We start from the raw sequence: 15701 nt of genomic DNA, 5'->3' as shown, positions 1-15701 counted from the left end.
GGTTCGAAATACTTTGTAAAATTATTTTGAGATTGTTTTAAGATTAAAACTTAATTTTACACTTGAGTAAGGATACAAATGATCTTTGAAAGATTTGGAGTAATGTTTTGATATTCGAATAGTTATATCAAATATACTTAGAAAATCATTTGGAAAAATCTTAAAATTCATTTAACTTAATTTGTTATATCGAAATATCAAAATGTTTTCAACATAATATAACTTTGATAATTATTTTATACAGTAGCAATGGGAACTTTTGTTTTGAATTTATATTTAGGGTCGGTTTATTTGAGGGAAAACCAATTATGGTTTTTCCCTAAATCCCGTGTTTGTTTCACGTAATTCGTTTTCCGAAAAATGTTTTCCAGTGCTTGGTTGGAGGAAAACTGGTTGGTCAACGTAAAATATTTTTATGGTCAACAAAATTTCCTTTGTGTTTTCTGAAAAATGACTTACGGTCTAATTTTTCGAACTTTTCACTTCAAAGAATAAATACTCAAAATAATTTTATTTTATGAATTTAATATTAATAAAATATTTTATTATCATTTTAATCAAAATATTAATTATTAAATATTTAAAAATATTTATATATTTTAATAATAATATTATATTTTTAATATTATAATAAAATATCAATATATTATAATATAAGATAATATATTTTATTTTAATATATATATAAATTATTTAATATTTATATTATTTATTATTTCATAGAAATAATATTATTAAATTATTAATAATGAATAATATTATTTATATATTTAATATAATATAATAATCTAATAATATTTTAATAAAGATACTTAAAATATACTAATTAATATTTTTAAAATATATAACACTATTACTTTAATAAATAATTAATATAATTTAATATTTTTATTTCAATAAAATATACCATATTAATATTTTTATTAATAAATTATAAAATATATTTAATAATAAATAAATTATTTTAATATTTTAAAATAATAATATTAAGTTTTATGATAAATAATATTATTTAGTTATTTAATTTGTAATAATAATTTTTAAAAACTCATCAAATAGTGGGAAAATGTTTAAAAAATATTTCCAAATATCGTAAAACGTTTTCCAGATGTTTTACAGAAAAATGTAATTCATTTTACGTAAAACATTTTACGGAAAATGTTATCCAGAAATGTAATTCATTTTCTAAAATTCAAATTCCAGTAATTCATTTTCCAGAATTCAATTTCCAGAAAACCAATTACAGCCAAACAAATATACTCTTAGTAAATATAAACAAAAACAGAGATATAGCAGTTTCTTAATCCCTTGCGGGGTTAAAATTACTCCACCATGATATATATATATATATATATATATATATAATATATATATATATATATATATATCAATTATAATATGCTTATTGATATTACTGGTTCTTAATTAGTATTTAAAAATAAAAAGATACATCTATTGATTTTTAATATCATTTATAAAATTATAAAGTTTAGTATTAAATAATAATATTTATTTATTAATTTGAAATCACTTACTAATTATATATTTTAGTGCGTAAAATACACCTTTAAAAAAATTTATCCGTCGTGTGCTTAAATTCAACATATGATGGTTTAAAATCGTATTGGACCAACCCATTTGGTTAAGATCTGGTATTGAGTCTCTAACCCTAAATATTCGGCAAATGCGATCCCGACAGATGATGGTTTAAAATTGAAGGTCTGATTATCAGCACGGGGAAGTGGGAGGATGGTTCATGTTATTGGCGTTTCTTCTAGTACCAGGGTTTAAATAAAGTATAATATCATTAGGGATTTTCAGATCCTGTGAGCAGAGCAGCCCAACCGCCGCGCCTCATCTTTAATTCTTCCTCATCACCCTGTAATTTGCATCAGTTAACAATTTCCTCTGTACGTTAATCCTTATTTTAATGGATATTTCCAGTGCGACACGTTTTAGCCTTTAACCTTTAAAGTAGGTAACCCTATGCTCTCACTGATAGACACGCTTTCACGCACTCTCACACTTCCTCCTCAAAAGTAACGATTCCCTCATTTCCCCTCAAACAAACTAAAAAATGTCTAAACTTCCGATGGTTTAATGGATATTTCCAGTGCGACACGTTTAGCCTTTAACCTTTAAAGTAGGTAACCCTATGCTCTCACTGATAGACACGCTTTCACGCACTCTCACACTTCCTCCTCAAAAGTAACGATTCCCTCATTTCCCCTCAAACAAACTAAAAAATGTCTAAACTTCCGATGGATATAATCACCGACGTTTTCTATCGCCTCCCGGTGAAGACTCTATTACGTTTCAAGTCCTTGTCTAAATCGTGTTGCTCTTTGATCGACGACCCTGATTTCATCGAAGCCCACTTGAATCGTTCCGTCCAAACCGGATCAAATCTCAACATCATCCTCAAAGGTTTGCATCTCTATTCCGTTGAATTTGACACCTTAGATGTCGCCGTCCCACTCGACTGTCCTTTGAGTATCGGAGCTTGTACGGAAGCCTTTGGTTCTTGTAACGGACTGCTTGCAATCCATATGTCCGATAAAAATGTTGCCTTGTACAACCCTTCAACGAGACAGTTCCGTAGTCTGCCTGTGTCAGAGATTGATCCTCCCCAACGTGAATCTTGTAGACCCGGGTATGTTTTTTTTGGGTTCGGACAGGATATTAGAACTAACGATCACAAATTGGTGAGAATGACACAGTTTAACAAAACTGCCGATGAAGATGATGAAGGGCACACGTTTGATTACGAGGTTAAGGTTTATAGCTTGAAGACTGATTCTTGGAGAAAAATAACCAAGCTTCCGTTTTATCTTCGATTTATGTTTCAATTTTTTTACCATCTTTTGCATAGGCGAGGCTATGGCGTGCTTGCTGCTGGGGTTTTACACTGGGTGATGCCTCCAAGAATGGAGTTGGGAATTACCAGAAATAAGATTATTGGTTTCGACCTTGGAACCGAGGACTTCACTGAAGTGCCTCAGCCTGAATGTGCTGATAAGGGATATCTCTTGGATGTGGGTGTGCTGGAGGGATGCCTATGTGCTGTTTGTAATTATGACCAAGTCAAAGTTGATGTCTGGGTGATGAAGGAATATGGAATGAAAGAATCTTGGACCAGGTTGCTTTCTCTTCAAAAAACTAGAGCTGTTAACCCTTTAACGTTTTCAAAGCCATTAGCATATAGCAAGTACCGTGATAAGGTTCTGCTAGAGGTTAACAATCAAAAGTTTGTTTGGTATGATTTACAAAAGAAGAAGATGCGTAGTGTGAAAATTGGTGGTAGTCTAGGTAAATTCGGTGCAGAAGTTTATGTAGGAAGCTTGATTCCGGTAGAAGATCAGAAAAGAACGGAATATCAGAAGCGAAACCAACAAGAGGAACTGAGTCTGAGGAAAGGAAATAGAAAGAAGAGTTAAAAAGTAAAACCATACACAAAAACTTGTTTGAATCTTAAGACAAAATTGTTACTTGGAAACTTGTAAGCCATTTTTAAGTAACATGCTTTATGCTTAATATTGCTTCTTTTTACTTTTCCAGGGATGATTTCCTTTCACAAGGATTCAAATTGGTTTTATAGTCAGAAGTGATGAAAATGTACATGATATGGACCTCGCCCGTGGAATGCTAAATAACTTATAGAGGTACCGGTTTATTTTTTAAAATGCTCACTGGTTCTGGTTTCTTTGTTCTTTTTGGCTTGGAAATCGACTTATTCACAAGCATGTTTCGTAGGGCATAGAAGCTTGCATGTTCCCTTTGTCTTTCTTTGTCTTTCCGGCGCAGCGGATCCCCCCCTGAAGGATTGGCTTGAGAGGGTCATATCAAGCTGACATATGAATTGCTTCTTGGTTGAAGATAATTCTTTCATTTGAAGAATCGTAGTATGTTTTGAAGCACTGCATTCTTTTACTTTCTTTTACAGGGGCCAGATTGTGTGTCCATATATCGACCTTGTGAGAAGAAACATCGAAGAACATGATTTACAAAGAGGAAGCTTTTGGATTGGATTGTTGTGGCAGATTTATTTCATATAAATGGAGTGTCGAAATTCTTGAGGTAAGGTGTTTTTTTCTGCGGTGTTTACGCCGAAGCAAGGGTTGGAAGAGTACCATTTCACAAGGGTTGAGAAAGAGATTATAGCTTGAAGTAGAACCGGTCTTTGACATGAACCTCTTGATTCTTGGTGAATTACTGTGGCCATGGAGTTTGTAGCTATAACCTTGTATTTCACTCTTTATATTTGTTTCAACACAACCCTTTAGTTTATAAAACTATTAGTAAGTTACGAATATGTTCTCACTATAAAATTTCCAATTGAATGAAAAATATTTCGATGTTGAATGTGAATATGTTTATTTTTATAAGGATAAAGACTTAATTTTATATTAGCGAAAATATCAATTAGAGTAACTTAAATTTGTTTAAATTAAAATCTACGCAACTTAATATAAATATAAATTGTAATTTTAAATTTCATAAACCATAATGTATTTTTATAAAATTTAAAATTTAATAAAAATGACATTTTATTTAATAATCTAGTAAATTTTCTTTTTGTATATTTAAAAGGGTTTTAAAATCTTGATTATATCTGAATCTCTACTAGTTTAAATTTCTCAGTTAGATGGTGGTACAAAAATTATCACATTCAGTTAAAAAAACATTAAAATACTCATGTTTTATAGTTTAATTAATACTACTTTTTCATATTTTTATAAATTTTAAATAAAATAACTAAAAAACATTGCTTTCGATATAAGTACAATGCCAAACTTAAATTTAGTTTTTCGTTTTTGCTACAATTTGTACCAAAAATAATAATTTGATTTTGTCCGAAAATAATCATTTTTAAAAATTACATATTAATTATATGTTAAATTTTAAAAATATTTTTCACACACGAAAACTGGCGTGACAGAATTTTAATATATATTCTTTAAAAAAAGAATTCTAATATATTTTAAAGTTATTATTATACAATATAAATTATAATTATAATTTAAACATGTTAACATTCGCTATAAATTATATGAACCAATCAAGGGAATTCTGTGATAAAGGAGAATGTTTGTTCTTCTTAAAGGTCGTAAGTTCGAACAACTACATCCGCAAGGTGCGTGTGCGTTGTCAATAGATTAAAAAAATTCTGAATAAATATTACATTTTACCTTATAATCATCTCAAACTTTTAAAAAATTGTTTATTTTATATAAAAATTATTTCAGTCTTTTCACTAGAAAAATGACATTTTAATCTTTGTAAACTTTAAATATATATATCTAAATATGTAACTTCAAATATAAAATAATAAATTTACTTTTAAAATTTTATATTTTTAATATTACATTAGAAAGTTCAAATCATCATCAAAGAAGTATATGCGGGGGCGGAGCTAGTGAGACCAAAGCGGATCGATTTCGGTTAAAATTTGTATATTTAGTATAATTTTGGTTTAATAGTATATTGATTTATGTAAAAATAAATATTTAAATTAAAAAACATAAGAATTTATTACATATTTAATCAAGTAAGGAACAAATTAAAGAAAGATAATAACGTGTTCTTAAATTTTTGGTCTAATAACAATTTAGGTCATTGTAAGTTTAAATATTAGACAAATTAGACTTGAAACCTCAAGGACAATAGCAATCCCTTAATCACTAAGATCGTTTGATTTGTGCTGAATTTTTGAATTTTGAGTTTAAATACTTAATAAGTCTTTACATTTTTCTTAAATATTCTAATATTTTTGCTCCTGTCAATATTTAGTTCTGACTCCGTCTCTGAATATATGTTTAATGTATGTACAATTTTTTATATGAATTAGATATATGATTAATGTATTATATAATTTACTCAATACAAATAAGCTTATTTTAAAAAAAATACATTTTAATTTAAAAATTTTGTCACAAACTGCGAGTTTGAATTCAAGATTTATGTATAAATATTTGTAGAAAAAAGTTTTTTTTTGTAATATTAAGTTAATCCGGATCACCAGATATTACCCGACCCTTGAATCATAAATCATATTCTATTTAATTTCTTAATTTAAAATGAAAATTTTTTAAATTAAAGGATAATGTATAGATAGTATTGATTTGAATTTGAATATTTTAGATAATACAAGAAATTTGTTAGATGAGACTTAATCAAATCATCAATGCAATTTAATCCAAATCATTAGATGTAGGACAGTTCAACTATAAATAAAGAATTTCCCATCTCATTTATATCACTTCATTTATTCAATCTCATTTTTACTTTGAGTACTAAAATACTCTATTTTTTATTACTCTTATTATTTGTGTTTTTTTGTCTCTTTTGGTGATTTTTAAATATTTATTTCTATAATATATAAATTAAAGAAATTTTTAAATATAATATAAAAATATATAATAAACTTTAATCGATTGAGATATATATTACTTTAATTTTAATTATATGACATTTTCGTGCTACGTCGTTTAAGACCAGTTACGGTAAAGACCTCTGCCTTTAATTCAAATTGCGTAACATTTATAGTCATTGTTGCGCTGCTTAGGTGATGACGGCTGGAATGTAAGTGTCTGGAATGGCTCGCGCGAGTCGACAAATTGGATCTTTGCCCACAATTTCTTAGGGTTTTCCATCTATTTTCCTTTGAAGGGGTTTTCCAAATTCAAGCTTTTGTTTTTATGTTTGTGGCGGCTTCTTGACCCTCTACTTCTCTCACCCCCGCCGTCACAGGCTGGGATTGCTACCCTCCAATGTCTCTCTTCCCGTCCCCCGCGGTTGATCAATTCCCCAACGGCTACGATCATCGCCTTTCCTCCAAGCGCAAGTTTGACGATTATGCCCTTGCTATCGGCGACGAGCAAGACGACGAGACTCCCTTAGTTCCCGTCAGAATGCGAAAAGACGATCCCCGCCATCATGTCCACCACCCAGTAACGACCGTTGATCCCTCGTCCAAGGCGCCGGTTTTCTCCTTCCCCGCCTCTCACGTCGATTCCCGCCCTTCATCGTCCGCCAGTTGTTCATCAACCCGCCTCCAATTCTTCATCCGGATGTTCTCCCAGGGCAACACCATGGTGGTTACGGCCAATCCGGAGGACACGGTCAAATCCCTCCACGAACGGATTTATGTAATGACGGGAGTCCCGGTCATGGAACAACGGTTAATTTATCGCGGGAAACAGCTACAGCTGGAGCAATCCCTAGCGGACTGCGACATCCAGAATGATGCCAGTCTCCAACTCGTAGGTCGTATGCGATCCACTGACCACCCACAAACCTGGCAGGTCATGGACGACATGGTTTCTCTTATTTGCCGCCTTTGCCGAGGAGAAATGGTACATTCCCCATCCAAAAGCATCAAAGATTGCTTGAACAAATTCTTCACAATTACTCCAAAGGACAACAACGAAGCCGTTCATGCTCACTTGCAGATTTTTATGGCATCTTCGGCTCATGCCGCTTTGGTAATGCTTTATATGTCTCCTGTTACCGGTAATAAGCAGTGTGCTGATAGTTCAATAAGACATTTCTTAACTTCATGTAGGAGTGCCTTATCAAAAGAGCTGCATTCTTACTGTATACCAATAGTATTAGAGTTTTGCAGTTTACTTCGGAATGTTGTTAATGAGGATAGTTTGTATACTTCTTGCCGGAGTACACTGGGCATGCTGCTCGAAAGTTTTAGCGGTTCTCTTGCTTTAATGCTGCCGAAGGTTGAAGGATTGATTACCATGAAGGATATTTTCCCCTTTATTAGCGAGTTGGCTGGTCATTTAACTGCAGAGTTGGATTCTAGTTTAGATTCTACCACGAGTGGGGGACCATTATCAAGTGATGTCCGGGATTTCACAGCATTCTTGAACCCTTTGAGGTCCATTTTTGAGCATTTGTGTTCCCGAGTTCCAGTATCAGCTGATTGGAAAAAGAAGGATTACTACCATCCTCGGGAGATGGAGTTTCTTCATGCTATATTTAATGATTTGTTGTATAAAATGGAAAAATGCCTTATCAGAGTGGAGGAAAGCTTTGCAGCAACAGGAAGCGGTGAAGATGAATTCTTTCATTTAGGGTGGTCTCAGTATCTTTCCATTTTGAAGGAACTGAATGGCATCTCCAAACTTTATCAGGGTGCTGAAGAACAGTTTTGGATGGTTTTGAGGAATAGGAGGTCCTCATTGTGTGCCTTAATAATTAGATTCACCAGGCAAAATGATGATCATCAATGGCTACTTGAGCACAAGGATGTCACTGATTTTGAATCCAGGAGGCATTTGGCCATGATGATGTTTCCTGAGGTAAAAGAAGATTATGAGGAATTGCATGAGATGCTGATTGACAGGTCTCACTTATTGGCAGAATCATTTGAATACATTGCTCGTGTGGACCCTGAATCACTTCATGCTGGTCTATTCATGGAATTCAAAAATGAAGAAGCCACTGGCCCTGGTGTACTGAGGGAGTGGTTTTTCTTGGTATGCCAGGATATATTCAATCCAGAGAATGCCCTTTTCGTGCCTTGCACAAATGATCGTAGAAGATTTTTTCCTAATCCTGGTAAGCTTCCTCTAAAATTCTGAACTTACTTTCTGTTAGTGAAGACTTTTTGCTGCTCTCTTTTATCTTGTCATTTTTCTGTGTTCGGTGTCCTCTTGTTTGTAAACATGGATTGAGGTAGTAAAAAGGTAGAATTCTTGAGGACCGCCTTCACAACTTGTACTGGTTATATCATGTTATGTGCAGCAGGCTATGTCAAATTAAAAGCAAAAGAACTGGCTCATGTCAATTGTCAAATAACATGCTTGAAAGAAAGAAGTAGTGCATTGGGATTTTGCTCAACAGAATGTGAAAACAAGTGAATACTATTTTTTTTAGTTAATAGATTTATAGTGTACTTTGTCAATATCCTTGATGACATGAAGAGATATTCTCATTGTCCTCTTAAGTGTTAAAGAGTTCAAAGCATGCCTGAAGTGTTCACCTACCCCCCACCCCCCCTTCAATTTTCTTCCTTGACTCTTTTGGCAAGTGAGACCCATGATTTATTTGTGGTCTTTATTTCTTCTCAATTAGAGCTGGTTCTTCTGCTCTGGTCCTCAATTATAAAATTCCTTTGATGAGCCATTCAAGGGTTCTAGATCTCTAGTTTTCATTGGTTTTGGTCTGCTTTAGAACTAGTTGTTTCATTTCCAACCCAAAGGATGATATTCTATGTAAACAAAATGAGGCTTTTTATTTCACTTCACCGTTGTAAGTTTTTTGTTGTGCTGTTCCTCTAATATTGGTCTATCTCTGCTATTTTACCCCAAATATTTAGCACATGTGGTTATATCTGTGTGGCACATTGGATATAGCACCTCACCTTTTACACCTTCTAATCCCACCCAAAGGGTATATGTCATTATATACTGTGAAACAACGCCAATTACTAGTTAGTATTTTGAGTTTTGAGTTGAGAGGTAAAAGGTGAATGAGGAAAGAACGGGAACAGTAAAAAAGGCCGATGAGAGAGAGGGAGTCCAAAATGAAGAAAAGAAAGGCTTCGAATCCGATGGTAAACAAGAATTGTAAGACCACTAAAATTGAGAGAAAAGATAATATTGGATTCTTAATGAGATTTATGTGGTTTTCGGCTAACCTCACATGATGAAACATGTTTGCCTCTTTGTTGGATTATTCTAGCGGGGAAGATGAGGAAATTGAATGAGAGACAGGGAGCAGCTCTGGCAAAAAAAAAAAGAGTAAAGGAGTAAATGAGTCAGAAGGTGACCTTAGATATTTGAAGAGAATAATTGGGAAGATGCAAGGGAAACGTGGAAATTGAGGAAGCTGTTAGGGTGATCCGCTAATTGCAATGATGAAACGATTATTAACATGCTAATATTGATCATCAAACGAAAATTATGAATTGATTGGGTAAGTTTGAGTGATAATCCTCAGTTTGAGTAGATTGGTGATAATGTTTAGTGGAAGAAGTGTTAGTGTTTGTGGGATTGAGCTTCTTGTATTTGAGTGTTGTGTGGCTGAGATTGTTGTTGTTGGGTTTAATTTAGAATATGGCCCATAACAAGGAATTTATGCTATGTAGGTGCATCTTTATTGTTATTGGGGTGGGTTGATTGTTTAGGTTGTTTTATTGTATTGAAAGTTTTAATTGTAACGGATTCATTGTGGTGAAAGGATGATGGTCATATGAGTTTTTATATTGTTTAGTGCTTACTAGATGACAATTGTTTGTTGAGAGAATTGCTATTGAATGGTAGTTTCGAAGGATCTTGCATAAAGCTTAATAGCAAAGAAGCCAGAGCTGAACATAGTGGATTTTAAAATTTTGGTTTTATGAGCTCTACTGGAAGAAGGAAAGGATATTCTTTCATTAGTTGGGTGTATCATGAGCCTTTTTTTTGTTTTGAATGTCAAAATGGTGAACAATCATATGCTGACTCCGTGGTTGCGGTTAGGAGGTGCAGCTTATTGATAAATCAACAAAGGCTATTGATTTCAAGGTGTATTTCTGTTAATGTTTGGCGAGGGATAACCAGGTAAAATCTGCTGAGAAGTGAATGGGATGCTTGATGCACTTGCAAATACGAGGTTGATAGAAAGAAGCATTGTACTGCTTGCTGGTGTTTTGTTCATGTAAGGGGTCCTTTTTTGTGTTTTTGTGGGCCTTGATGTTGAATGGTCTTTCCTGTTTATATGTTCTTGCTGGAACATATTTAGTGTTGGAGATCGCTCTTTTTTAACAACTTTTAATTAATAAAATGATTGAATTAGCCAAAAATTAAAAGCATATTTTATGAAAAATTGAAAACCTAAAAATACTTCACAAGTTACATGGTGTTTGATAATCTTAGTAGATAGGGCTTTTAGTGAGAGAATGTCCCTCTTCTCTCTAGATTCCAGTTTTTTAAAAAAAGTCACGTGGGCATGACTGAACGCTCAACCCTTCCACAACCTTGACCACTGCCATCAGTCGTCAACTATCCACTTTCCACCGTTCTTCGTCCACCATCACTGTTCGCCGTCGCACTCCGATCTCCGTTCGACGCCATTTTTCTCAGGGAAGCTCGTTTGCTTATGGAGATTCCAAATATGGGCTTAGATTTGCGATGAAGTCTTCCAATAGGTGTAGATCTATACTTTCTTCACTGCCGATTTTCGCCGCCAACCGCCGTCCGTTTCGACAAAGCCTCACCACCAAGCTCTGCGTCATTTGGCGACCAAAACCCACCTCTCCTTGAGTTGAGAACCGTTGCTGTTCTCCGGGATTTCGATTTTTACTGTTTCGTAATTTCCAGAAACTGTTGCTGTTCTGCCGTCTACTGCTGTTCAGCCGTCGTTCTGCGTCGACCAGGTTGTTTCGACGTTACTAGGTTCTTTGACATTACCGGGGGTGCTACAGATTATCCGACAATTGCTCTAAATCTGTCCGTTTGGGCTCAACTGGTGTTATTTCAATTTACTGTTTTCTGCTGTTAATTTATTGAGAGCATTTCCGGATTGCTCTTTTGAGGGACAAAAGTTAGGACGGATGGCTCAAAGCTCAGGGAAGGAAGGTGAGATAGTAACTTTGTTTGTGCAAAACATACCGCCTACATATCATTGGAGTGGGTTGATACATATATTCGGGAGGCATGATGATGTGATTAGTTCTTATATAGCAAGGAAAAATGATAGAACAGGAAAGCGCTTTGACTTTGTTAGATTTTCCAACAGAGGTGACTCAGTTAGAGCAGTCCAAAGATTAAATGGATTCTGGTTATTTGGATATCGGTTATTAGTCAAAGAAGCTCGGTATGGAGCCAAGAATCAAATCTGGAAATTGAAATATCCTTCAACTTCCAGTGCTACAACCAGGGTAGAACAAGGAACAAGCGTTAGTGGAGAAAGTCCGAAGGAACTTGCAAGAAGGAGGACTAGGTTAATTCAGGGGGATGTAGATGAGGAAGTTGTTTGAAAGCTCCAGAAATGCCTCGTAGGAACGATGGCGACGGTATGCTCTTCGAGTCAGGTGGATGAAAGATTACAAGTTGGTGGTCTAGGAGAAATTAAGACCAAGTTCTTGGGAGGGAGAGATTTCTTATTGCAAATAGCTGAGGAAGAGTTATACAGAACCTTGAAGGAGCAGAACTGGTCGATTTTAAATGAAGTTTTCCAGGAAGTTCAACCTTGGTCAGAATCTTACAGAACTTCGGAAAGAGTTACATGGATTAAATTGTTGGAATGCCGCTTCATTGCTGGAATCATAGCACCTTTAAGAGGATTGCACAACAATGGGGAGAATGCTTAGCACTGGGGGAAACACACTTCAAGAATTGGGCTGCGAGGAGATGACTATTCTGATAGCAACTACTAGGAAGGAATTAATTGATGAAGTGGTAGACTTGGAAGCAGGTAGAGATTTATTTCGAATTAGAGTAGTGGAAGTTCCCATAGTTAGAAGTGATTCTTTGTGTCGAAAGCGGGAAGAAAAAAATGGTGCGGTTGCAGTTGATTCTGATTCTCCGGCAGGAAGAAGCGTGGACTCATCGTAGGAGAAGAATTCCGAGAGGTGTTCTGAGGAAGAAGACAGTCAATTATTGTGTATGGGGATCAGAGCTGAAGGTAGCAACTTGTCGGGTGAGGATGGGAGGAAAGGAACATAGGGGAGGAAATAATTATGGGTCTGAGGAATAATGTTGCTGGTCAGGGGAAGGTTCAAATGCAAATCGAGGAAGCGGTGGAACATGAGGAAGTGCTGGAAGCGGTGGAACACGAGGAAGTGCTGGAAGCGGTGGAACACGAGGAAGTGCTGGAAGCGGTGGAACACGAGGTAGTGCTGGATCACGTGCTGAGAGAGGCAGAAGATGACAACAAGAAATTTGGTAAGACTGCACATGTTAATGAGGGGATGAAGGATAATTTAATAGATTTGCCCATCTTGGATGGTCGTTTAGAGTCAAATGAGGTGGAGGATGTGATTAATATGGGCCTTACAAATAATTGTGCTATCATAAGATCCAAGGGAGAGGAAGTCCAACAGGATGGGGCTGTGGTTGAACGGGTGATTGGAAAACCCAAATCAGGGATAGTATGTGAGGATTTGGACCAGAGTCTTGGCTTGTCAACACAATTGAGGGGCGTTTCTTTCTCGCTCAATTCCAGGCAAAACCAGAGAGCTAAGGAGGGGATTAACAATAAATATAGCTCTCTCCAAATAATTGAAGAGAAATATTCGGCTCCCCATAGGAAGACTAGACTCTGTCGAAGCAAGATTAATCAGAAGAAGGTGCATCGCGAGGAAGAATGGACTGAACTTGAAGGCTCACAAGTATTTTTGATTTCGGAAAACTATAACAGTGGAAGAATTGGAAGTTTCAGGTGATTTGCATTTGATTATTGAATGAAGTTGGAGGATCGGATGGTCTCCGATGACAAGACGAGCAATAAGTGGTAGAAAGGCGGATAGAGTGATTTCGAAGCTAGATTTTTTTACTCTTATACTGTGGAAGCTCATGGCTTTTGTGTTAGAATTTGGCTTTTTTGGAATGAGTCAGTTGATATTAAGGCTGGCAAGATGATGGATTCTTTCATAGTATCTACAGATCCAGGCCCTCCAACTTTGCTGGAGCTTTTTCCTAGGTCTTGTAATATGGAGGCAGACAAGTTAGTTAAGGAGGGGATTGGTTGATTGTTTCAGGCATTTGGTTGTACTGTTTTCTGTTGTATTCCAGGAAATGTTTAGCCGTTAAGTCTTCATTGTTGTTGCTAAATTGGTTAATAGCTCAGCCAAAATTTATACTGTGTTAGTAGCTTAGTTAGTTTAGGCTGAGCTAGTTCTGTTGTATAGGGTTGTCTTCGGTTCTTTTTTGGTTTTTTGGCCATGTTGGGGGTGTTTATCTGGTTGTATCTTATGTAATTTCTTTTGGTTAATGAAATCTTTAGGCACTCTTTTCCTCCTTCCACTGATTAAGGAGCTTCTCTACAAGCTCCTTTAATCAAGAATGAGGTTTTTAACGAGGCCTTCAATTCCTATAAAAAAAAAGGTTACATGGTGTTCCTATTACACTGGCTCAAGTACATGCTTCCTTATGTGTTTCTCTCTATATGCAGCATCTAGGGTGGATCCTTTGCACCTTGAGTATTTCAGTTTTGCTGGTCGTGTGATTGCACTAGCGTTGATGCATAAAGTGCAAGTGGGTATTGTCTTTGATCGTGTATTTTTCTTACAATTGGCTGGAATGGATATTTCTCTGGAAGATATACAAGAGGCAGATCCGTGCTTGTATAGCAGCTGCAAGAAGATTTTGGAGATGGATGCTGAATTTGTTGATTCAGATGCTTTAGGACTGACATTTGTTAGAGAAGTTGAGGAGTTAGGATCGAGGAGAGTTGTGGAACTATGCCCTGATGGAAAAAACATTGCTGTAAATAGCAGTAATAGGCAGGAATATGTTAACCTTCTTATTCATGATCGTTTTATAACATCTATTTCTGAACAGGTAGACTATTTTTCCCGGGGTTTCAGCCATATTCTTTCTAACTCAAGGCTTCAGAAGTTCTTTTTCAAAAGTTTAGAGCTTGTGGACCTTGACTGGATGCTATATGGAAGTGAAAGTCCCATTTGTGTTGAAGACTGGAAAGCACATACGGAGTACAATGGCTACAGAGAAAGTGATCCTCAAATAACCTGGTTCTGGGAGGTATGGACTTGTAGGAATGCGTTTTACTAATACCATTGTCTATGTATCTGTGCTTCTTTAAATCAAATTCTACATTATTAATGTTCATGCTGCATGTCACACGGCTTCACTTCTGTCCTGCCTCTTTTTGATGTCTTGATTTGTTGCAAATCACAATCTGGATCTGCATATATTTTATTAGATTCTTGATTTATAGTAATAGACTATTAATGCACTAGTAGTATCAGCCGCAGAAAGAGTTGCTAATATCACTAATTGTGAGCTAAAGGCAGTAATGAAACTGTTGTAAGATGATCTTTTTGGTATTAATAATATATCAATAGATAAAAGGAAAGTGATAAAGTGTGACATCTGCAATAGCTATATTTGTCTTTGTTTTCTCGGATATTTATTTTTAGGCTATAGTTTTCGTATTACTTGCTTTGATGAAACCTATAAGTTTGTACTATTTTTTCCCAATAATTTACTTGCTCAAGTTTAAAAAAAAATGGCAGATTGTTAAGGAAATGTCAGCAGAGCAAAGGAAGGAACTTCTTTTCTTCTGGACCTCAGTCAAGTATCTTCCGGTCGAAGGTTTCCGTGGTTTAGCCTCACGGCTTTGTATATATAAGTCGACAGAGCCTTGTGAGAATCTTCCTTCTTCTCATACCTGCTTTTACCGGATATGTTTTCCACCATATCCCTCCATGGGTGAAATGCGAAAACGTCTTAACTTTATTACTCAGGAACATGTTGGGTGCAGCTTTGGTACCTGGTAACAGAACATTAAGTTAAATTTGCATTTTGGGGGCGGGTGTTAACTGCACATAGAAAAAATTGTACAGGATATATGATTAATATATTAGAGTATATGAGAAGACGTAGTTAATTTTCTTTTCCTTTTCACTTAGAGAGATGCCATTGTTTCCTTTTTGTTGCCTAATCAACTATTTATATGATGTAAATAAGGCAAAGGGGGGGGGGTGTTTGGGTGTGGGCAAGACGGAAGAGGGCGAATTG

At 35.3% G+C, this 15701-nt stretch overlaps 2 protein-coding genes across 4 annotated transcripts; both read left to right on the top strand.

Annotated features, from left to right (window-relative positions):
• Positions 1-2151: 2151 nt before the first annotated feature.
• LOC120190632 (F-box protein CPR1-like) lies at positions 2152-4173 on the top strand. Of its 3 annotated transcripts, XR_005522625.1 has the most exons (4): positions 2152-3433; positions 3559-3662; positions 3754-3783; positions 3817-4173. XR_005522625.1 is itself a non-coding variant. In XM_039193675.1 (2 exons), exons 1-2 carry the CDS (start codon positions 2247-2249, stop codon positions 3596-3598), a joined length of 1227 nt encoding a protein of 408 aa, XP_039049606.1. In that variant the 5' UTR covers positions 2152-2246; the 3' UTR covers positions 3599-3738. The 3 variants fall into 3 exon arrangements, 1 of the variants encoding a protein (XP_039049606.1); XR_005522626.1 differs by lacking the exon at positions 3754-3783 and having other exon boundaries at positions 3944-4170; XM_039193675.1 differs by lacking the exons at positions 3754-3783; positions 3817-4173 and having other exon boundaries at positions 3559-3738.
• Positions 4174-6566: 2393 nt separating this feature from the next.
• Positions 6567-15518, top strand: LOC120190734 (E3 ubiquitin-protein ligase UPL5-like). Its single transcript, XM_039193773.1, has 3 exons — positions 6567-8574; positions 14113-14702; positions 15197-15518. Exons 1-3 carry the CDS (start codon positions 6771-6773, stop codon positions 15458-15460), a joined length of 2658 nt encoding a protein of 885 aa, XP_039049704.1. The 5' UTR covers positions 6567-6770; the 3' UTR covers positions 15461-15518.
• The last annotated feature ends 183 nt before the right edge of the window (positions 15519-15701 follow it).

This window comes from Hibiscus syriacus, unplaced genomic scaffold, assembly GCF_006381635.1.
Source record: "Hibiscus syriacus cultivar Baekdansim isolate YM2019G1 unplaced genomic scaffold, ASM638163v2 tig00116962_pilon, whole genome shotgun sequence".
NCBI classification, from domain to species: Eukaryota; Viridiplantae; Streptophyta; class Magnoliopsida; order Malvales; family Malvaceae; genus Hibiscus; species Hibiscus syriacus.
The sequence above is the reverse complement of the archived record's forward strand: the minus strand, read 5'-3'. Positions and strand labels throughout refer to the sequence as shown.

Coding starts and splice junctions, on each gene's coding strand:
- LOC120190632 (XM_039193675.1), top strand. CDS start 2,247: ATGTCTAAACTTCCGATGGATATAATCACCGACGTTTTCTATCGCCTC. Junction 3,434..3,558: donor AAAGGAAATAGAAAGAAGAG/TTAAAAAGTAAA, acceptor TTACTTTTCCAG/GGATGATTTCCTTTCACAAG.
- LOC120190734 (XM_039193773.1), top strand. CDS start 6,771: ATGTCTCTCTTCCCGTCCCCCGCGGTTGATCAATTCCCCAACGGCTAC. Junction 8,575..14,112: donor AAGATTTTTTCCTAATCCTG/GTAAGCTTCCTC, acceptor CTCTATATGCAG/CATCTAGGGTGGATCCTTTG. Junction 14,703..15,196: donor AAATAACCTGGTTCTGGGAG/GTATGGACTTGT, acceptor AAAAAATGGCAG/ATTGTTAAGGAAATGTCAGC.